The 23,980-nt window shown below is 32.4% G+C and overlaps 1 protein-coding gene across 1 annotated transcript in view; it reads right to left on the bottom strand.

The window, feature by feature from the left end:
* Positions 1 to 1,147: 1,147 nt before the first annotated feature.
* The window catches only part of LOC115891929 (RING finger protein nhl-1), a 223,138-nt gene continuing 200,305 nt past the window's right edge, over positions 1,148 to 23,980 (bottom strand). Inside the window, exons 6-8 of the mRNA XM_030912536.1 lie at positions 19,840 to 19,980; positions 6,919 to 7,059; positions 1,148 to 1,672 (exon numbers count right to left, since the gene is read on the bottom strand). Of these exons, the coding sequence (XP_030768396.1) occupies positions 1,241 to 1,672; positions 6,919 to 7,059; positions 19,840 to 19,980 (714 nt within the window). The 3' untranslated portion in view covers positions 1,148 to 1,240. The remainder of the gene's footprint in view (positions 1,673 to 6,918; positions 7,060 to 19,839; positions 19,981 to 23,980) is intronic.

Raw genomic sequence — 23,980 nt, 5'->3', positions numbered from 1 at the left:
AAAAAATATATACAAAAATTAGTAAAGAATTATGGAAGAAATTTTGTCCGTTCCTATGGAAGAAATATATAGAAACCGTTTTATGGAAGAAATATATAAATGTATCGATAAAAAAATTGGATCTAACTCCTATGTTTCTGAGGAAGGAACGATGTATTGGAAGTAATTAATAAAAACGGAAATTGTTTTAAATGGCGGGAAAGAAAAGTTATGTAAAAAAATTACAAAATATAAAGTATTTTTTTGTTCTTTTTATGAAACATACGACAAATAAAATCCAGCAGTATAAAGTTATTAGAGCTTTAAAACACAAAATAGAATCATTTTTATGAGGAATATGGGTTACGAGTAATAAACAAGCAGTTGTCAACTCCGTATGTAAGTTGTCAACACCCAGGCAGGCCAGTTTTTTTATGCCAAAGTTTTTCAAAAAATATTAATAATTGATTGCTGCTGAATAGTACACCATGTCATTAAGGGTAACATCTATCATAAGAGTGAATTTAAGAATTATTATTTGTTTCTTTTTTTTTTATTTTGTTCTGGCTTGAAATTGTCCCATATCTGTGGATTGCCCCATTTGTATGAGTTAAGAGTTTTTAAGTTATACCGTATGATCGAAATAAAAAAACGGCGTCCATTTGGCTTGGAAATTACGGGCGATGACATTCCCCATATAATTTTACATACAAAATAACAGCGATCTTCATTTCCAAGCCACATCTGACGCCGTTTTTTTTTTCCATCGTATGGTATTATACCAGATTATACTATCCTTTATAGAATCTAGCAGCAACATTTTACATCAAAGTTAGCACACAGGGGACATAGATATAATTTCTAACACCACAAATTCCAGAAACTCACAATTCAAACACAAATAAGATTTCTGGTCGAATAGATCGCACACGAAAATAGGTTCAGGAATAAAGAACAAGCGCTTTTCAACAAAGTTTCACTTAAAATTTTGTCACAAATTTTTCATTGCGGGACCCTGAGTCGTTCGTTGTTTTTCGATATTAGTTAATGTTAGGATATCATTTAGATTACTATAACTAGTAATCTAACGATTACGCTCATAGAATAAGGAATTTGTGTAATGTCTTTAGTATTTTGTATACTGTCATTAAACGAATAAAAAATCATCTAAAGAAATGCAAATATATTTATTGATTGTTAAACAACACACGGTATAATTGAAATAGAAACAAATATAGATTAGATTTTCTTTTTTATTAATTTAAAACACTTGAATTCTATGATTCTCGCGGTCACACACTAGAATATGCCCATCAGGTGTCATAGCGACCCCTTCCAGTCCCTTGAATTCGCCCTTCTGCGAGCCCCAGCATCCTAGGGCTCTCAGGAAAGTACCATCTGGATGGAAAATCTGGATTCGGTTGTTTCCAGAGTCAGCCACGCAAATGTATCCTTGGTCGTCTACGGCCACACCTCTCGGGAATTTGAATTGACCTTCTTCTGATCCTTCTGACCCGAACGACGTAATAACTTTTCCATTCACGTCGAATATCTGGATTCTGTGATTGTTTGAATCCGAAACTATGACGCGGTTTGTGTTGGAGACGGCGATGTAATGAGGATGTTCCAGTTGACCTTCTTTGTTACCTATCGCACCGAACTTTCCTACGAAGGTTCCATCTGATTGGAAGACCTAAAATTGCAAAAGAATATCTTAGTAACTTAGATATACAATTATAAACACGTTCGAGCCAATAAAAAGTTGACGAAAGATCGTTTGAAAACAGGATTTAGAATAGTTTGATCGTCAAAAAGTGATATGTGATGTTATACAATTTTGAAGCCTCAAGGTTCATTCCGAACCTCGCAATTAATGGAATAAATTAGTGGTTTTAATTAGCGTAGAAGTTTGCTCCTCCATTTTAACAGAATGTTAAAATTAGTGGTAGGAATTTTCAATTAGCGGAAAAAGTTAACAAACTTTTGACTTTTTCACTAATTATACTTCAAAATTTGCGAGGAATATCATTTTAGCCTTTGTTATCATCCCTCAAGAGAAAATGTGGTTAGAAACCAACAGTTTATTGCATGGTACAAAGAATACAAGGTATGATATTGCGCAGGTTGGTCGCTACGTCACAGGTGATAACAGGCGCTATTGGTCAGCACGCTCCGCGCGCCAGTTCAAATCGTCAAGATATTGTTATAAACCTGTTTTTTTTGTTTATATACCGTCATTGAATTATCGCTAAGCAAGTTACTGTGGAGCAGTGCATAAGGAGTCGGGCTAGGAAGCGAGAGACCGGAGTTCGAATCTCGGCCGGAACATCACTTTTTATTTATTTTTTTAAATACTGTTGTATTCTATAGCTTATTTTTGAAGTATAAAAAAAAAGAACTATTTATTCTGTTATTTTTTAATCTCCGTTATTAATATAAATTGATTGTTAGTACAATACCTCATTTAATATAAAATAATATTCTACTTTTTGAAATGTATCGGGCCCTAATTGTACCTAAAAGTAATATATTTTTAGTGATATACCATATTGTAAACTATTTAATATTTTAGTCACTTAAAAAGTTAATTTGCATTGAATAATTGCCTACCATTAAAGGAAATTTGAGCTATATAATCCTTGATGGGCATATTCTGGGTATGCAAATACTTCCTTTAAATTTTGGGTGTCGTTCAACCGATTTATTCTCAAAACCAGAAACTTCTACATATAAAAAGAAGCAGAGGTCACTAATTATAATAAACTTCACCCTTGGTATTACTTCCACTAATTATAATAAACTTCACCCTTAGAATTACTTCTATCACAATTACAATACGTTCATCTGCATTGGCATTTTCTACTTTTCGATGGGAAACAATAAACTTCCCAATATTTTTTAAATGATGTAACAATTCCTCTTGTGGTTACTTTTCCATAGATATCCTCAACTCTGTCCTCATGTGAATTCAGAGGCAATGAAAATGAAAATTATTTACCATAAACATCGCAAACTAAAAACCTAATAAACAATTTTATACCGAATATAGAAATAAATTCAGTATTCTTACCTATCGTCCAAATCCATGTTAATAGATAATTATTATTTTTAAATATATTTTTGGAACTGCTGGTTTTAGTAATTATTAAATTAAACGAACTAAAAAGTCTTAAAAATAAACAATTCTTAACCATAACCCTAAAAATGCAGATCTCCTGTCAACTTTTTTTATTTTTTATTTATTCATTATTTTCCTAGTGACGTCACAGTTGTATGCGCGAACTGAACGAAATTGGAGCCGCTATCGATCATACCTTGTATTCTTTGAACCATGAGTTTATTGTTTTATAGCTAAATATTAGGGTTTCTCTATGGATATTGGATACAACTGATTACTGTAAGCTGTTGCTATTATATTTTATTAATATTAATTGTGTTTTTAGCCATTGTAAATGATCGTAAACTCTTAAGATTCGTTCAGAACCTCGCAATTAGTGGTTTCAATTAGCGTAGAAGTTTGTTCCTTTAAATTCAATGTAGCATTCAGAACGTCAAAATTAATGGTAGACATTTTCAATTAGTAGAAAAAGTTATCAAACTTTTAACTTTTCCACTAATTATACTTCAAACAGAAAAATGTCATTTTGGCCTTTGATTATCTTCCATCAAAAGAAATTATGGTTAGGAACACGTTAGGAATCAAAAGTTGACTATTTTATAAGCTAAATATTAGCCTTGTTTATATATTCTTAAAGTTGCTTAACCGACTAGACAAAATGTGCTGCCAACTGGAGGAAAAATCGTGAACCTTTCGGGGCGGAGTAAAAATATCGATTATTTTCGTTATTTTCCTCAGAGTAATGTAATAATATAGCCTCGGATTTCTGCGAACTTTAATAGTGATCAGCTGATTAAGAAATTTAAACGAAACTTTTATTTTATTGTAAATTGTGGATTATTTTTGCCTGTTATTTTAAGAATTCTAAACCGTATTAACAAAGAAATTATTATTTCGATATGTTGGTATATTATTTATAATTTATGATAATGCTAATTGCTGTTAATTAATATTTAATAAAAAGTTACATACCTATTTTAATTATTTAATGCAGGTTTATAAAAGAATCATTTCATTCTTAGATTATTTTATTCTAAATTGAGTGCTTTATGAATTTTACGATTTTTTTTTGGAAACATTAAAACTTTTTACATTTTTGATGCCAACTAATTGGCATGGTATTATTGGTATGGAAATTAGCCAAGGAAGAAAAGAATTGGCCATAACTTGTAATTTTTCGAAAAAAACATATTATACCTATATCGCTGAAAAGCTTAAAAAATTGCGCTTTTTATGAAGTCATGGCCAACTATTGTTTCCATTTAAAAAAAACATAATGTTTGTGTCATATGTCAAAAATGGCAGGCTTTAGAAAAAAAAAAACAGAAAACACGACTCATTAGGTATGTGAATATCTACAACTTTTATCTGAAAACTTTTTGTCTAAAATACCGTATGATCGAATAAAAACGGCGTCAGCGATGGCTATGAAATGACGATCGATGATATTTCCCATATAATTTTACATATAAAATGACAGCGATCTTCATTTCATAGCCATCGTGGACGCAGTTAAATATATTATATATTAATATAATTATTAAATTATTTTTTTATTCGATCATACGGTAGATTATAATGGAATTAGAGACAAGTTTTAAAATAGCCAAAATTTGTTTTTTTCGAAACATCTAGTAAGCCTTGAACTTCTCCGAAAAATCCGAAAGGCCCATATTTATGACCCCACCAAACTGCAATTCTTTCCCCATTTAACCAACTCTCTATCTCCAGTAGTTTCCGAGATACCCATAGAGAACATCGTAGGAAACTCACCCTGTATAGTATTTAGAAACTAACTATTATTATTATTTGACTAGATTAATTTGATTAATAAGACTCGATTAATTTAATTTAAAATAAATTTGATCAGATTTTTTTTTCGTATATTCTACTACCAGAAAACCAAAATTATATGATAACGCACTTTTCAACGAAGTTGAAGGAAGATATAGTGTATCTATCACAATACTTAATAGAATTGCTACAATTAGAAGAAAAACAAAAAGAAAAAATACCCGAATACCTTCACCTACTACTCATCTACAAAATAAACGAATATAATCTCTTATAAAAACACTACACAACTACTTCTTGTATTCTACACTGAAAAAATTATCAAACTTACTAATTAATCAAACAAAAAGAAAAAATAACCAAATTATCCCTTCACCTACTACTTAACTACAAAATAATAAACTATAAAAACACTACTAAACTATTTCTGGTATTCTAAACTAAACATTATAATTAAACTTAATAAAATTAATCTGATTTTACACTACAACCACTACAACTACAAAGAAGTAAGAACATTTTTTAAAACTAGAAGAAACAGAACTTCGATACGTGCGACCAGTATAGTAGATCAAGCGGACAAAAGGAAAAGAATAAAACAAAATACTTTTAAAAAATGTGCATTCAGAAAGAAAATATATCTCGAAAATTATCTAAACAAACATTTTTACAACTTATCAGTGAAAAGCATCGGCCTCGTCGGCCTTGTGGAATTTGTCGGGTATTTACAATGGTCGAATTGTATAATTACCAGCTTTTATAGCATATCTAATAGACAAAAAGTATCTGGTCGATTAGTAACCAATTGGCACAGTCCGAAAATTATCGATTTTTATTTTCTCTGTTTTTATTGGTCGCTTCAAAATTCAGAGTAACAAAAAATATTTTTCTGTAGTAAAAGACTGTGAAATACGCCCCGCCATCTGGTGCTTTACATCCATAAACGTCTTAGGTTGAGCTACTATAATATTAGGCTTTCTGTATGGATGCAATTGACTAACGCATTAAGAGACAATAAAAGTAGTAAATACTAGAGGGACCATTTTACGAACAGAAAATCTGTCGTCGGTGGAATTGGAAAATATTTATACTAAAATTTATGTAGGGGTGGGGGTAGTTTTCACCCTTCCTGTACTTTTTCTTTACTTTTGTGAAAGCCAAATGTTAAAACACTTAGCAAAACATGACACCCAAAATCTCATTCAAATCGGAATAACGGTTCTTAAAATATCTGAAAAAATGTGTTTATTTTTTTAAAGTTTGATGCCCCCTAGCGGAGAAATGAACCACTTTTTATGGAGGTGAATTGTGTCCAATAAAGTTATTTTTATTCCAAAAATACGTAGTAGTTCTATGTCCACGGAATATTGGGATATTATGTGTATAATTCGTGGAAAAAGGTAAGTTTGTTAACTTTATCTACTAATTGAAAACTGCTACCACTAATTTTGTCGTTCTGAATGCTTACATTACGATTAGAGGATAAACTTCTATGCTATTGAAATTTGTCCAGTCGTTTCGAGATTTTGAATGAATCTTTATTCTTGAAAATTCAGTGTTTTGTATATTTTCATAATGTATTTTTCAGATAAGATTTATGATACATAACATAATAATAATTATTATATCGATATCAATCTGCCCATTTAGAAAATTGGTTTAGAATATTCTGTTCTTATTAAAACACTGTATATTATTATTATAACGGTACAATTATAAAGTTCAACAGAATCTTAAGCCCCTCGTTAATTACTTATGCGGCAGACGAAAATAGATAATTAATTAAAAAGATGTGATTAATTAAATTCTTAAAGTTTGTTGAGAAAAGTTTTAATTATTTACGGTTAAGCTAACTCGGTTCACGTTTAGAAAATACGAAAACAACGCGGCCGAAAAAAAATTAATGCGGAATAAATAATGAAAACTTTGCATAGTGCTCGGCGCGATTTAAAATTTATTTCCTTATATTCCCCATTCATTTTGCGCCCGGTTTAGCGGGGAAATTCGGAAATTTATGTTTTCCTTACCTGGATTCTGTGGTTTTCCTTATCGCATACATAAATGAAACCTAAGGCGTCCGTGGCGATGCCCCATGGATAGTTGAAACGGCCGTCCGCAGTTCCCTGACTGCCAAATGATCTCAAAAATCTTCCAGAAGGATCGAATACCTGCAGAATGGTTAACATTTAACATGGATGGCCAAGTTTTAAATTGTAATAAACTAATAATAATGTTGTAGTCTTAAAATCTAAAAGAATTAAAAATAGATTAGTGTCTTAAATTAGTTTAGTAGTCTTTGTTGTATGACAATTTTATACAATATGAAAAATTCAGGGGAAAAACATGATAAGCGCTATTTTACTAATTTTACAGGAGAGTCAGAAAACACTTTAGAACGTATAATAATTATGTTTTGTAGGTTTACTAACTACAGTAACAAGAAATGAAATCAACACTAAACTTTGAAAATCAGAAAAACATTATTTTTAATTAAAATGTGAACGCCTAACAAACTAAAAAAATGTTTTCAAAATACACTCAGATATGAGGCAGTGTAGATCGTCCAGGGTAATTTCGGGAACTTACAATTATATTAACACACAGTTATTTACACAGTTCAAACAGAAATTCGAAGGAATCCAAGAAGAACAGATTGGGATCTATACCACGCCAATCTCGTAGACAACCTAAACCAATTAGATGCAAGTAGGGCTAGAAACCACCTGTATGCAGGGGAAGGTAGTGGTGCAATATTGGATGCGTATGAATCTAATTGCTACATAAGGGTATACAAAAAAGTAACAACAAGCCTTCGTAGAACAAGAAGCTGGCCAATCTTAGATCGGAGGTCCGACGACTGTTCCACAGAGCCAAATCCAGCGGCGAATGGCAGCTCTACACCGAGAAATTTAACTGAGTAAAATAAAGAGATAAGAAGGGCAAAGAGGTCTGAATCTAGATCTTTTTGCCAATAAAGCATCACAGAGAACAATCAACATCTTCGGAGTGTCACGGGGTTTCTAACAGGTCATTGCCTCCTCAATTAACACCTCAGTAGATTGAAGCTGAGAAACAATGGCGAATGCAGATTCTGCGGGGAAAATGGATAAACATCAGAATACCTTATCACTGAGTGCGTCGAGACATTAACCGTTCGTGCCATTAAGTCATAAACTTTGGTAAGGCTGATGTCGGAAATTGAGAGCTGGCCTTTGTGGAGCCGTCTCAGATACTGGCTTTTGTCAAAGCCCTGAGACTGTATGATCAACAGAGGGGAACACACAATAAATCTGTAAGGTCCTAACGTCCTTGGTTTCTGAAATACAGGGCGAATTTGAAAATGCATTTGTTTACCTTCATCGTATCTCGGTTATCTTATAACTTACTAGCGTGTACCAGCGACTTCGTTTGCGTCGAATTAATCATTTGTAATGGTGATGATAAAGCAAAGCAAGAATTTCCATTAACATACAAACTGGATAAAGTTTTCTCACATTTATGTCAGCATGAGAAAAAAACAATATGGCGATATATATATATATATATATATTATATATATAAATCTGTAAGTCCTGATTCATTCATCACTGACTTATCAACGCCCAGACCAAACGCCTGACCATAGAAAGCTGAAATTCTGCACAGGGGTTCCTTTTATGATGTTTACGTAAGATAAGAAAGGATTTTTTAAAATTCATCTCCTAAGGGGGTAAAAAGGGGGGTGGAATATTACAATATTTTTTATTTAAAAAACGGCCAAGTTTCCGAAAAAACTTAAACACATATTTTATTTTCTTTTTTTACATATTTTAAGATTTTTTAAAAATGTATACAGGGTGTTTCGAAAAATCTGGTCATTGATTAATTACGATCCTGCTTAAAGCGCTTGACGTAAAAAGCTGATTTTTGGAAAACGGATTGACTTTAGGGTGTAGAGGTTCGATAAGAAGGGATTTTTCGTAACTCGAATTCTAAGGGGGTGAAACCGCCCCTCAAATATTAGAATATTTTTTATTTAAAAAACGGCCAAGTTTCCGAAAAAAACGCTTAAACACGTATATTTTATTTTCTTTTTTTACATATTTTAAGATTTTTTAAAAATGTATACAGGGTGTTTCAAAAAATTGATTAATTGGTCATTGATTAATCACGATCCTGCTTAAAGCGCTTGACGTAAAAAGCTGATTTTTGGAAAACGGATTGACTTTAGGGTGTAGAGGTTCGATAAGAAGGGATTTTTCGAAACTCGAATTCTAAGGGGGTGAAACCACCCCTCAAATATTATACCAAGTTATATAATAATATCGCCATATTGTTTTTTCTCATGCTGACATAAATGTAAGAAAATTTTATCTTAGTTTGTGTGTTAATGGAAATTCTTGGGTTGCTTTATCATCACCATTACAAATGATTAATTCGACGCGAACGAAGTCGCGGGTACACACTAGTTATTATATAGCTTGGTAATATTTGAGGGGTAGTTTCATCTCGTTGGAATTTGACTTTCGAAAAATCTGTTTGCCAAAAATAAGCTTTTTATGTCAAGCAGTTTAAGCAGAATCGTGGTTAAGAAATTACCCAACTTTTTGGAACACCCTGTATGATTTTAAAATATTCAAAAATATGTAAAAAAAAACAAATAAATTATGCTTGTCCAAGGTTTTCAGAAAGACTAACCGTTTTTAAATAATAAATATTAGTAATATTTGAGGGCGTTTTCACCCTCTTGGAATTTCGAGAAACCCCTCCTTATCGAATCTCTACACCCCACAGTCAATCCGTTTGCCAAAAATCAGCCTTAAACGTCAAGCAGTTTAAGCAGAATCGTGATTACTCATGGTCATATTTTAATGAAAAACTTTGTATAAATTTATAAAAATCTTAAAATATGTAAAACAACAAAATAAAATATACGTGTTTAAGAGTTTTCGAAAAACTCACCGGTTTTAAATAAAAATATTTTTAATATTTGAAGGATTTCACCCCCTTAGAATTCGAGTTTCGAAAAATCCCTTCTTATCGAACCTCTACACCCTAAAGTCAATCTGTTTTCCAAAAATCAGCTTTTTACGTCAAGCGCTTTAAGCAGGATCGTGATCAATCAATGACCAGATTTTTCGAAACACCTTGTATACATTTTTAAAAAAATTTAAAATATGTAAAAAAACAAAATAAAATATACGTGTTTAAGCGTTTTTTCGGAAACTTAACCGTTTTTTAAATAAAAAATATTGTAATATTTGTGGGGTGGTTTCACCCTCTTGGAACTGGAATTTCGAAAAATCCCTTCTTATCGAACCTCTACACCCTAGAATCAACCTGTAGGCCAAAATTGAGCTTCTTACGTTGAGTGGTTTGAGCAGAATCGTGATTAATCAGTATGTCAGTCACTTAAGGATTTTATATATTAGTATAGATTGAAAAGATCAAAACTGAGTCCGATACCTATATAGTTTTTCAGGTAGAACTTAGTAGCTAACTAGATTTTCGCTGGGAACTATCATTCTTGAAATATGACCCAAACTAATGTTTTTTTTAAATGAAATACCCTGTATATTATTTTTTTTTATTTTATTTGCCTTGTTATGAGCTTTTCAAAAAATATAACATACTCTATGCTAATTTTTATAAATAAGATAAAAATATGCATTTTTAACCTTTTAACATAGGCGGTTGGTTAGGTAATCAAAACAAGTAATTTACTCGATGTCAAATTTTGGTTATTGCCTGTTTCACGTTAGATTCTCTGTGTAGAATTGTTGTACAAGTAGTTTATTAAGAAAACACGATGGAAAGCACAATTATATAATTAAATTAAATATATAATATAATAATACTCTTTAACTACATTGACTTATGTCAAAAAGTTAAATCATGCATTTTTACCTTATTTAATAAAAAAGTATAGAGTATAGTATATTTTTAGCTCATAATCTCATAATGAGACAAATAAAATAAAAGGATAATATGCAGGGTGTCCCATTTAAAAAAAAATAAATAATAAAAAAAGTCTTATTTCGAAAATGACAGCTCTCAGCGAAAAACTAGTTACGCCACTGGATACTCCTTAAAAAACTCCACGGTACTTAGCTTTTACCTTTTCGATAACTTATAGGATAACCGAGATACGAAGAGCGCCGAAAAATTCAAAATTTTCAAATTTGCCCTATTTCAGGAACTAAGAGCTCTAGGACAAATCTGTGTGTAGCAACTTTGGTTTCATGAAAAAAATAGCACATTAATGTGAAAACTACATTTTTGTAATTCTACTAGAGATGAGCAACAAATAGCGATTCAAATCCCAGGGTGTTTCTGAAGAGTAGTTCGCCCCTATAACTTTTTTATTTTTTCTGATAAAAACAAAGATTTGGTATGTTAGCATATATGACATAAATTAGGATTGATTGAATGTATGCAATTCGTTTCGATCACTTCCTGTTTCACCGGAAATGACTACAACTTTTGATTTTTCATTTTATTCGATAGAAAATGTGAGCGTTCAGGGACGGTCAGCGACTGAGTGGCTAGTTTAGATTGGAATTCCCTGAACGGTCTATTTTTACACACAAAAACAGTCAGCCGCTGAGCAAAATTCTCAACGGTCGATCAGCGGCTGTGTTCCCTGAACGCGCACAATGACACTCTGACATTTACGCTTAAAAAAATCGTATTTTATATTTCAATCTAGAATGCCATGGCGGTGTTAAAAACACTAATTTTTAACCAAGGATTCTCGAAAAAAGATTAAATTGTCTATTGTTTTTCGTTTGTTGTCCTGGCCGATTAAAAGATGCCCAAAATCGTATTTTTAATTATATCTCAATGTTTTCAAATGGAACGAAGGTTGCTCATTACCTTACTTAGAAAAAGCGAATTCTTTGTACGAATAATTTGGTACCACACGTTTGGTATTTTTTGGTATTTTTGGTATTTCTAGTCAAATTGTCAGATGTTAAAAAAACTTAAAAACTAAACAACTGATTTTTATTAACTTTTTTTAACTGTTAAGCTATAACAGGCTCTAGGTACATACACAGACAATTATATCCCTAGTACAATATTTAAATATTAAAATCGCAATTGCAGGTTACAATCGCAGCAATTTAAAAATTGCAATTGCAGTTTCAATTGCGATTGGAGAATCGCAGTTTTGCTCATCTCTAATCTCTACTCATCAACGAGAAACCGCATAAAACATACGAAAATGGGACGCCCTGTATTCGTAATATTGTAATGTCGATTTTATGTCTTAACATTTTTTAAGTACCTAAAACGTAATGTCGATGTTATGTCACACTTACCTGGATTCTATGATTATATCTGTCGGCTATTATGTACTGGCCGATCCTGTTGACGGCCACGCCAGCTAAACAGTCGAACTCGCCCTCTCCACTTCCGTACTGGCCGAATTCCTTCAGGAATCGACCGCGCGAGTCGAATACCTATAAAAGAAAATTTATTTTTAATATTTTAGAGGCAAGAATTTCAATTCGGACGGAAATTTCTGCCGGAAAAAATAAACCGTCAGTTATTTACGAGTTTTTCCTTTTATCATAACTGTAATCATTTATCTTTTTTTATGGAAATATATTTTGCCACACTATCTTAGTAATAACCATAAAGGGCTTTTTATTTATGTTACGAGATTTATTTTCCTCAAAGAGGGTGTTTTGAAAGTATTTTTGACGTTTAAAAGAAATTTATAATAAATTAAGAAGATAATAGGATTTAAAGAAGTTGATGGCAATTTGAAGTGATGAAATATTTTAGAAATTCCAGGATATTTATTAAAACTAAAACGGTTTTACCAACAACATTTTGCTGGTCATTAGAGCGTTCTCTGAGGGTATGATATACAGAGTGAGTCTTAAATCAGTTCAAACTTTTTAGGAGACGTATATTTCGACCCCAGTCACGTCTATAAGTTTTTTTCGCGAAAGAAAATCTATTTTTTTGGGAGGCAAAAATTTCAATTTTGGCGGAAATTTCTACCGGAAAAAATAAACCGTCAGTTATTTACGAGTTTTTCCTTTTATTATAACTGTAATCATTTATCTTTTTTTTATGGAAATATATTTTGCTAAACTATCTTTCCAGTAACTTAGTAATAACCCTAAAGGGCTTTTTATTTATGCTACGAGATTTCTTTTCTTCAAAAAGGGTGTTTTCAAAGTATTTTCAACGCTTAAAAGAAATTTATATGAAATGGGATATTATTTTTATGGTCAAAAATTATAGTGAAAATAATAGGATTTAAAAGATGTCGGTGGCAATTTGAACCGATGAAATAAATATTTTAGAAATTTTCTAAAATATTATACCGGATGCGCCTCAAAAGTGACTCACCCTTATAATTTTTTATTTTTTCAGATAAAAGAACGAGATTTGGTATGTTAGTATTTGACATAAATTAGGACTGATTGACGCATTCAATTGTGAGTCACTTTCTGCTTCACCGGAAATTATTACAACATTTGATTTTTAAATGGCACCCTTGGTATTTTTTTACTTTATTTGATAGAAAATGTCACTCTGAATAGAATGACATATTATATGTTAACTTTTGACATTTTTGCTTGAAAAAAATCGTATTTTAAATTTCAATCCCCAAGATCCAAGACCCTTGTTCGATCTTTGGTGTTCTCCTATACGGGTCTGAGTCATGGGCCGTCAAGAGCGCTGATAGACACCGTATAGATGCATTTGAGATATGGTGCTGGAGGAGAATGCTCCGTATCCCATGGACAGCTCGAAGAACCAACCAGTCAATTCTTAATAAACTCGGCATCACAGGTCGATTATCCACCATCTGCCGTAGACGCATCCTGCAATACTTCGGTCATATCACTCGCAGACAGACACAGATAGTACAAGGCAAAGTAGAAGGCCGAAGACCCAGAGGACGATCATCATCGAGATGGTTTGACCAAATAGCAAATATTACAGGTCATCCATTTCAATCAAATCTCCTAGAGGCGGAAGATCACCAACGATGGAAGATCAAAATCACCAGCTGCACATAGCCATAATGTCACGATTCTTCAGACATGAAGAGACGACGACGAAGAAGAAGAAGAAATTTCAATCTTGCGTGCCATGGCTGTGTTTAAAACACTAATTTTTAATCAAGGAGCTTTGGAAAAATATATTTGATCGTCTAATGTTTTTGTATCTTGTCCTGACCAGATAAAAGATGTCCAAATCGTATTTTTAATCATATCTCAATTTTTTCAAATGGAACGAGGCTGGCTCATTAGCAAATATATGGAAAAAGCATTTTTTTACGAATAATTTGGTACCATACACTTGTTATTTCGAGTGAAATTGTCGTTATAAACCACGTATTTACAATTTCAAATAAACTATATGTGAGAGAAATGTCAAAGTTAACAAGTTTAAAATGCCGATTTTTTTATGAAAATCTTAGTCTTTTATTTTTGTTTGTTTTTATTTCCTAATTTGATTTGTTATTACGGTAGATTTAGAAAAAGTTTATTATAGATTTTTGTGTATTTAACGCTTGCACCGAAAACAAACTAAAAAAATGTTTTCAAAATACACTCAGATATGAGGCAGTGTAGATCGTCCAGGGTAATTTCGGGAACTTACAATTATATTAACACACAGTTATTTACACAGTTCAAACAGAAATTCGAAGGAATCCAAGAAGAACAGATTGGGATCTATACCACGCCAATCTCGTAGACAACTTAAACCAATTAGATGCAAGTAGGGCTAGAAACCACCTGTATGCAGGGGAAGGTAGTGGTGCAATATTGGATGCGTATGAATCTAATTGCTACATAAGGGTATACAAAAAAGTAACAACAAGCCTTCGTAGAACAAGAAGCTGGCCGATCTTAGATCGGAGGTCCGACGACTGTTCAACAGAGCCAAATCCAGCGGCGAATGGCAGCTCTACACCGAGAAATTTAACTGAGTAAAATAAAGAGATAAGAAGGGCAAAGAGGTCTGAATCTAGATCTTTTTGCCAATAAAGCATTACAGAGAACAATCAACATCTTCGGAGTGTCACGGGGTTTCTAACAGGTCATTGCCTCCTCAACGAACACCTCATTAGATTGAAGCTGAGAAACAATGGCGAATGCAGATTCTGCGGGGAAAATGGATAAACATTAGAACACCTTATCACTGAGTGCGTCGAGACATTAACCGTTCGTGCCATTAAGTCATAAACTTTGGTACGGCTGATGTCGGAAATTGAGAGCTGGCCTTTGTGGAGCCGTCTCAGATACTGGCTTTTGTCAAAGCCCTGAGACTGTATGATCAACAGAGGGGAACACACAATAAATCTGTAAGGCCCTAACGTGCTTGGTTTCTGAAATACAGGGCGAATTTGAAAATGCATTTTTTACCTTCATCGTATCTCGGTTATCTTATAACTTACTAGCGTGTACCAGCGACTTTGTTCGCGTCGAATTAATCATTTGTAATGGTGATGATAAAGCAAAGCAAGAATTTCCATTAACATACAAACTGGATAAAGTTTTCTCACATTTATGTCAGCATGAGAAAAAACAATATGGCGATATCTATATATATATATATATATATATATATATATATATATATATATATATATATATATATATATATATATATATATATATATATATATATATATATATATATATATATAAATCTGTATAAATATATATAAATAAGTCCTGATTCATTCATCACTGACTCATCAACGTCCAGACCAAACCCTTAACCATAGGAAGCTGAAATTTTGCACAGAGGTTCCTTTTATGATGTTTACGTAAGATAAGGAAGGATTTTTTAAAATTCATCCCCTAAGGGGGAAAAAGGGGGGTGGAATATTACAATATTTTTTATTTAAAAAACGGTCAAGTTTCCGAAAAAACGCTTAAACACGTATATTTTATTTTCTTTTTTTACATATTTTAAGATTTTTTAAAAATGTATACTGGGTGTTTCGAAAAATCTGGTCATTGATTAATTACGATCCTGCTTAAAGCGCTTGACGTAAAAAGCTGATTTTTGGAAAACGGATTGACTTTAGGGTGTAGAGGTTCGATAAGAAGGGATTTTTCGAAACTCGAATTCTAAGGGGGTGAAACCGCCCCTTAAATATTAGAATATTTTTTAATTAAAAAACGGCCAAGTTTCCGAAAAAACGCTTAAACACGTATATTTTATTTTCTTTTTTTACATATTTTAAGATTTTTTAAAAACGTATACAGGGTGTTTCGAAAAATTGATTAATGGTCATTGATTAATCACGATCCTGCTTAAAGCGCTTGACGTAAAAAGCTGATTTTTGGAAAACGGATTGACTTTAGGGTGTAGAGGTTCGATAAGAAGGGATTTTTCGAAACTCGAATTATAAGGGGGTGAAACTACCCCTCAAATATTAGAATATTTTTTATTTAAAAACCGGTGAGTTTTTCGGAAAAACTCTTAAACATGTATATTTTATTTTGTTGTTTTACATATTTTAAGATTTTTTAAAATTTATACAGGGTGTTTCATAAAATATAACCATTGAGTAATCACGATTCTACTTAAACTGCTTGACGTTTAAAGTTGATTTTTGGCAAACGGATTGACTGTGGGGTGTAGAGGTTCGATAAGGAGGGGTTTTTCGAATTTCAAATTCCAAACGGGTGAAAACGACCCACAAATATTACAATATTTGTTATTTAAATACGGCAAGCCTTTCGGGAAAACACTTGGACACGCATAATTGATTTTGTTTTTTTACATAATTTGAAATTTTTTAAAAAATCATGGGGGGTTTCATTCAATCAACAGGGTGTTCCAAAAAGTTGGGTAATTGATTAAACACGATTCTGCTTAAACTGCTTGACGTAAAAAGCTTATTTTTTGCAAACGGATTTTTCGAAAGTCAAATTCCAACGAGATGAAACTACCCCTCAAATATTATACCAAGTTATATAATAATATCGCCATATTGTTTTTTCTCATGCTGACATAAATGTAAGAAAATTTTATCTTAGTTTGTATGTTATTGGAAATTCTTGCTTTGCTTTATCATCACCATTACAAATGATTAATTCGACGCGAACGAAGTCGCGGGTACATACTAGTTATTATATAACTTGGTAATATTTGAGGGGTAGTTTCATCTCGTTGGAATTTGACTTTCGAAAAATCCGTTTGCCAAAAATAAGCTTTTTATGTCAAGCAGTTTAAGCAGAATCGTGGTTAAGAAATTACCCAACTTTTTGGAACACCCTGTATGATTTTTTAAAAATATTTAAAATATGTAAAAAAAACAAATAAATTATGCTTGTCCAAGCGTTTTCCAGAAAGACTAACCGTTTTTTAAATAATAAATATTGTAATATTTGAGGGGCGTTTTCACCCTCTTGGAATTTCGAGAAACCCCTCCTTATCGAATCTCTACACCCCACAGTCAATCCGTTTGCCAAAAATCAGCCTTAAACGTCAAGCAGTTTAAGCAGAATCGTGATAACTCATGGTCATATTTTATGAAACACCTTGTATAAATTTATAAAAAATCTTAAAATATGTAAAACAACAAAATAAAATATACGTGTTTATATATAATAAATATAGTTTTTCCGAAAAACTCACCGGTTTTTAAATAAAAAATATTTTAATATTTGAGGGATTTCACCCCCTTAGAATTCGAGTTTCGAAAAATCCCTTCTTATCGAACCTCTACACCCTAAAGTCAATCTGTTTTCCAAAAATCAGCTTTTTACGTCAAGCGCTTTAAGCAGGATCGTGATCAATCAATGGCCAGATTTTTCGAAACACCTTGTATACATTTTTAAAAAATTTAAAATATGTAAAAAACAAAATAAAATATACGTGTTTAAGCGTTTTTTCGGAAACTTAACCGTTTTTTAAATAAAAAATATTGTAATATTTGTGGGGTGGTTTCACCCTCTTGGAACTGGAATTTCGAAAAATCTCTTCTTATCGAACCTCTACACCCTAGAATCAACCTGTAGGCCAAAATTGAGCTTCTTACGTTGAGTGGTTTGAGCAGGATCGTGATTAATCAGTATGTCAGTCACTTAAGGATTTTATATATTAGTATAGATTGAAAAGATCAAAACTGAGTCCGATACCTATATAGTTTTTCAGGTAGAATAGGTCATTCTTGAAATATGACCCAAACTAATGTTTTTTTTTTAAATGAAATACCCTGTATATTATTATTTTTTTATTTTATTTGCCTTGTTATGAGCTTTTCAAAAAATATAACATACTCTATGCTAATTTTTATAAATAAGATAAAAATATGCATTTTTAACCTTTTAACATAGGCGGTTGGTTAGGTAATCAAAACAAGTAATTTACTCGATGTCAAATTTTGGTTATTGCCTGTTTCACGTTTTTTCTGTGTAGAATTGTTGTACAAGTAGTTTATTAAGAAAACACGATGGAAAGCACAATTATATAATTAAATTAAATATATAATATAATAATACTCTTTAACTACGTTGACTTATGTCAAAAAGTTAAATCATGCATTTTTACCTTATTTAATAAAAAAAGTATAGAGTATAGTATATTTTTAGCTCATAATCTCATAATGAGACAAATAATAATAAAATAAAAGGATAGATAAGGATAAATAAAATAAAAGGATAGGCAGGGTGCCCCATTTAACAAAAAGTAAATAATAAAAAAAGTCTTATTTCGAAAATGACAGCTCTCAGCGAAAAACTAGTTACGCCACTGGATACTCCTTAAAAAACTCCACGGTACTTAGCTTTTACCTTTTCGATAACTTATAGGATAACCGCGATACGAAGAGGGTCGAAAAATTGAAAATTTTCAAATTTGCCCTATTTCAGGAACTAAGAGCTCTAGGACAAATCTGTGTGTAACAACTTTGGTTTCATGAAAAAAATAGCACATTAATGTGAAAACTACATTTTTGTAATTCTACTAGAGATGAGCAACAAATAGCGATTCAATCCCAGGGTGTTTCTGAAGAGTAGTTCGCCCCCTATAACTTTTTTATTTTTTCTGATAAAAAAAAAGATTTGGTATATTAGCATATATGACATAAATTAGGATTGATTGAATGTATGCAATTCGTTTCGATCCCTTCCTGTTTCACCGGAAATGACTACAACTTTTGATTTTTCATTTTATTCGATAGAAAATGTGAGCGTTCAGGGACGGTCAGCGGCTGAGTGGCTAGGTTAGGTTGTAGCGAATTCCCTGAACGGTCTATTTTTACACACAAAAACAGTCAGCCGCTGAGCAAAATTCTCAACGGTCGATCAGCGGCTGTGTTCCCTGAACGCGCACAATAATACTCTGTCATTTACGCTTAAAAAAATCGTATTTTATATTTCAATCTAGAGTGCCATGGCGGTGTTAAAAACACTAATTTTTAACCAAGGATTCTTGGAAAAAGATTAGATTGTCTATTGTTTTTCGTTTGTTGTCCTGGCCGATTAAAAAATGCCCAAAATCGTATTTTTAATCATATCTCAATGTTTTCAAATGGAACGAAGGTTGCTCATTACCTTACTTAGAAAAAGCATTTTTGTACGAATAATTTGGTACCACACATTTGGTATTTCTAGTCAAATTGTCAGATGTTAAAAAAACTTAAACACTAAACAACTGATTTTTATTAACTTTTTTTAACTGTTAAGCTATAACAGGCTCTAGGTACATACACAGACAATTATATCCCTAGTACAATATTTAAGTATTAAAATCGCAATTGCAGGTTACAATCGCAGCAATTTAAAAATTGCAATTGCAGTTTCAATTGCGATTGGAGAATCGCAGTTTTGCTCATCTCTAATCTCTACTCATCAACGAGAAACCGCATAAAACATACGAAAATGGGACGCCCTGTATTCGTAATATTGTAATGTCGATTTTATGTCTTAACATTTTTAAGTACCTAAAACGTAATGTCGATGTTATGTCACACTTACCTGGATTCTATGATTATATCTGTCGGCTATTATGTACTGGCCGATCCTGTTGACGGCCACGCCAGCTAAACAGTCGAACTCGCCCTCTCCACTTCCGTACTGGCCGAATTCCTTCAGGAATCGACCGCGCGAGTCGAATACCTATAAAAGAAAATTTATTTTTAATATTTTAGAGGCAAGAATTTCAATTCGGACGGAAATTTCTGCCGGAAAAAATAAACCGTCAGTTATTTACGAGTTTTTCCTTTTATCATAACTGTAATCATTTATCTTTTTTTATGGAAATATATTTTGCCACACTATCTTAGTAATAACACTAAAGGGTTTTTTATTTATGTTACGAGATTTATTTTCCTCAAAAAGGGTGTTTTGAAAGTATTTTTGACGTTAAAAAGAAATTTATAATAAATTAAGAAGATAATAGGATTTAAAGAAGTTGATGGCAATTTGAAGTGATGGAATATTTTAGAAATTCCAGGATATTTATTAAAACTAAAACTGTTTTATCAACAACATTTTGCTGGTCATTAGATCGTTCTCTGAGGGTATGATATACAGAGTGAGTCTTAAATAAGTGAGTCTTAAATAAGTTCAAACATTTTTAGGGGACGTATATTGCGACCCCAGGCACGTCTATGAGTTTTTCGCGAAAGAAAATCTATTTTGATTATTTTAGAGGGGAACATTTCAATTCTGACGGAAATTTTTGCCGGAAAAAATAAACCGTCCGTTATTTACGAGTTTTTCCTTTTATTATAACTGTAATCATTTATCTTTTTTTATGGAAATATATTTTGCTAAACTATCTTTCCAGTAACATAGTAATAACCCTAAAGGGCTTTTTATTTATGCTACGAGATTTCTTTTCTTCAAAAAGGGTGTTTTCAAAGTATTTTTGAACGCTTAAAAGAAATTTATATGAAATGGGATATTATTTTTATGGTCAAAAAGTATAGTGAAAATAATAGGATTTAAAAGAAGTCGGTGGCAATTTGAACCGATGAAATAAATATTTTAGAAATTTTCTAAAATATTATACCGGATGCGCCTCAAAAGTGACTCACCCTTATAATTTTTTATTTTTTCAGATAAAAGAACGAGATTTGGTATGCTAGTATTTGACATAAATTAGGACTGATTGACGCATTCAATTGTGAGTCACTTTCTGCTTCACCGGAAATTATTACAACATTTGATTTTTAAATGGCACCCTTGGTATTTTTTTACTTTATTTGATAGAAAATGTCACTCTGAATAGAATGACATATCATATGTTCACTTTTGACATTTTTGCTTGAAAAAAATCGTATTTTAAATTTCAATCCCCAAGATCCAAGACCCTTGTTCGATCTTTGGTGTTCTCCATATTCCTATACGGGTCTGAGTCATGGGCCGTCAAGAGCGCTGATAGAGACCGATAGAAACCGCATTTGAGATGTGGTGCTGGAGGAGAATGCTCCTTATCCCATGGACAGCTCGAAGAACCAACCAGTCAATTCTTACTAAACTCGGCATCACAGATCGATTATCCACCATCTGCCGTAGACGCATCCTGCAATACTTCGGTCATATCACTTGCAGAGGAGAAGACAACCTTGTAAAAATCATAGTACAAGGCAAAGTAGAAGGCCGAAGACCCAGAGGACGATCACTATCGAGATGGTTTGACCAAATAGCAAATATTACAGGTCATCCATTTCAATCAAATCTCCTAGAGGCGGAAGATCACCAACGATGGAAGATCAAAATCACCAACTGCACATAGCCATAATGTCACGATTCTTCAGACATGAAGAGACGACGAAGAAGAAGAAGAAGAAGAAGAAATTTCAATCTTGCGTGCCATGGCTGTGTTTAAAACACTAATTTTTAATCAAGGAGCCTTGGAAAAATAGATTTGATCGTCTAATGTTTTTGTATCTTGTCCTGACCGGATAAAAGATGTCCAAATCGTATTTCTAATCATATCTCAATTTTTTCAAATGGAACGAGGCTGGCTCATTAGCAAATATATGGAAAAAGCATTTTTTTACGAATAATTTGGTACCATACACTTGTTATTTCGAGTGAAATTGTCGTTATAAACCATATGTTACAATTTCAAATAAACTATATGAGAAAATGTCAAAAGTTAACAAGTTTAAAATGCCGATTTTTTTATAAAATCTTAGTCTTTTATTTTGTTTGTTTTTATTCTAATTTGATTTGTTATTACGGTAGATTTAGAAAAAGTTTATTATAGATTTTTGTGTATTTAACATGTACCAAAAAAAATTGGCGCCGGGAGGCACGTATAGCCGCCCATACTAATATATGTTAATATCTCAAAACCTGCGACTTTGACTGATTTTGATGTTATTACAAATTTTGTTGCAAATATTATTCCTAATCTTAATTTGAAAACCGCGTTTCGCTGTAATTTTGGAGTTACTATTTTTTTAAATTTTTAACCCCCTACCATACCCTCTTACCAACCCTCCACCCCCACCAAAAACTAATGGCCAGATTCTCGGGTGCCACAGTATTTTTTTGAGTTATCGTGTTACGATGGACAGACAGACGGTCAGACAGACCGACAGACAGACAGACACCATGAAAATATTTTGTATTTAGGTCATTTATGACCTAAATAACTCATTTTGAGTGAAATAAATTTTTTTTGCCGATCTTAATAGCCTCCCAAGCAGCATTTGGACGTCGGGACAACGTTGTGTCACGCGACCAAAGTCGGGGCGCAACGTCGGCACAACCTCGTGCCAACCCTAGTCTGCACTAGTTTGGAGAATAATTTTTGGGTCGAAACGACGTTGGATACCGACGTTGGCTGGAAGCCTAATTTAGTACAAACTGCAACGTTGTTTAAAATCCCAATTTACAGAAATACAAAACTAATATGGCGTCTAAGTCGCGTTTTATCCTAAATTGGGATAATTATAGTAAAAATATTATTTTTATGATTTAGTTAGAGACATATGTCAGATGGCAGTGAAGGAAAACAAAACAAAAGTATTTAAGTGTGGAGGATGTTTGAAGATCATAATTATTGAAACACTTTAACCGACTCTGTAACTCGTTACCCAAGGCAAAAAAGTTAAACGCAAACAACTTTATTGATAAATGTATTGTTTCTACTTTGAAAAATACTAATGGGCCTTAAAATTAAAGAAGTTTTAAAAATTTTCTTGATTTTTTTTAGTAAAATGAGAATAATTTATTCGCAGTCGAAAAAATTGTTTCCGCGTGTTTTTTAGGGTCAAATATTTCAAGTTAATGTATTCAAAAACCAGGAATTGCTATTTTAGGAACGAAAAATTTTCTTATTTAACAACATGGCGGCTTTCACTTTGTTGTTTTGGAGATTAAGATGGAGTAGTTCGAGTAGTCGCATACTGGCCTAATAATGTCGCAGTTCGGCCTTAACAGGTAGTATACTAGTCGCAAGATTGCCTAATTTAGTCATCCTAGAGTCTAGCTTGTGCCGCCCTCTATAATCTAAACAAAGGAGAGAGTGGATAAACTATCGGTAATATATGTCTATGTATATTTAAATTTAGTTTTATATGTACCTTTCTGATGTCCCATTTTAATTAAGTTTTTTTTATAAAAACAAAAACAGCACTGAACTGTCTGACTGAACAGAACAATGAAGTGAAAATTTAAGATTTAAGGTTATGGTTCAATACAGTTGCAAAAAGGTAGTGACTCGATGTCCTACCAACGTAAGAATAAGGAAATCTAAACAATGTTGGAATTAGTAAAACAGACGACGTTTGCATAACGTTGGAATAGGTCCTGAAACTGACGTCGGAAAACTCTATATTGTCCAACGTTGTAACTACGTTGTCCGAATCACCTAAAGATCACTTAAGCAAAAAAGGTTACAAGACAACGTTTATTCGACGTCGCAGAAGCTTCTACTTGGCTGTAGTACTAGTCCAACGTCGGCACAACGTTATAAAAACGTTTAAATTTATTTTAATACCCAAGGTAGGGAGCTAACTATTTTTTGTAACTAATCCAACGTTGTGTTTAGTAAACATGTGGTCGCAAGTCGTGAAAATGCTACTTGGGCTACCATTTAGGGAAATATATAAAAACTCTGAATAAAAATCTTATTGATCAAACCAGTATTATTTATAAT

This window comes from Sitophilus oryzae, unplaced genomic scaffold (assembly GCF_002938485.1).
Source record: "Sitophilus oryzae breed Bouriz unplaced genomic scaffold, Soryzae_2.0 scaffold_1203_pilon_pilon, whole genome shotgun sequence".
Taxonomy (NCBI): Eukaryota; Metazoa; Arthropoda; class Insecta; order Coleoptera; family Curculionidae; genus Sitophilus; species Sitophilus oryzae.
This window is presented reverse-complemented; position numbering and strand designations above follow the sequence as displayed.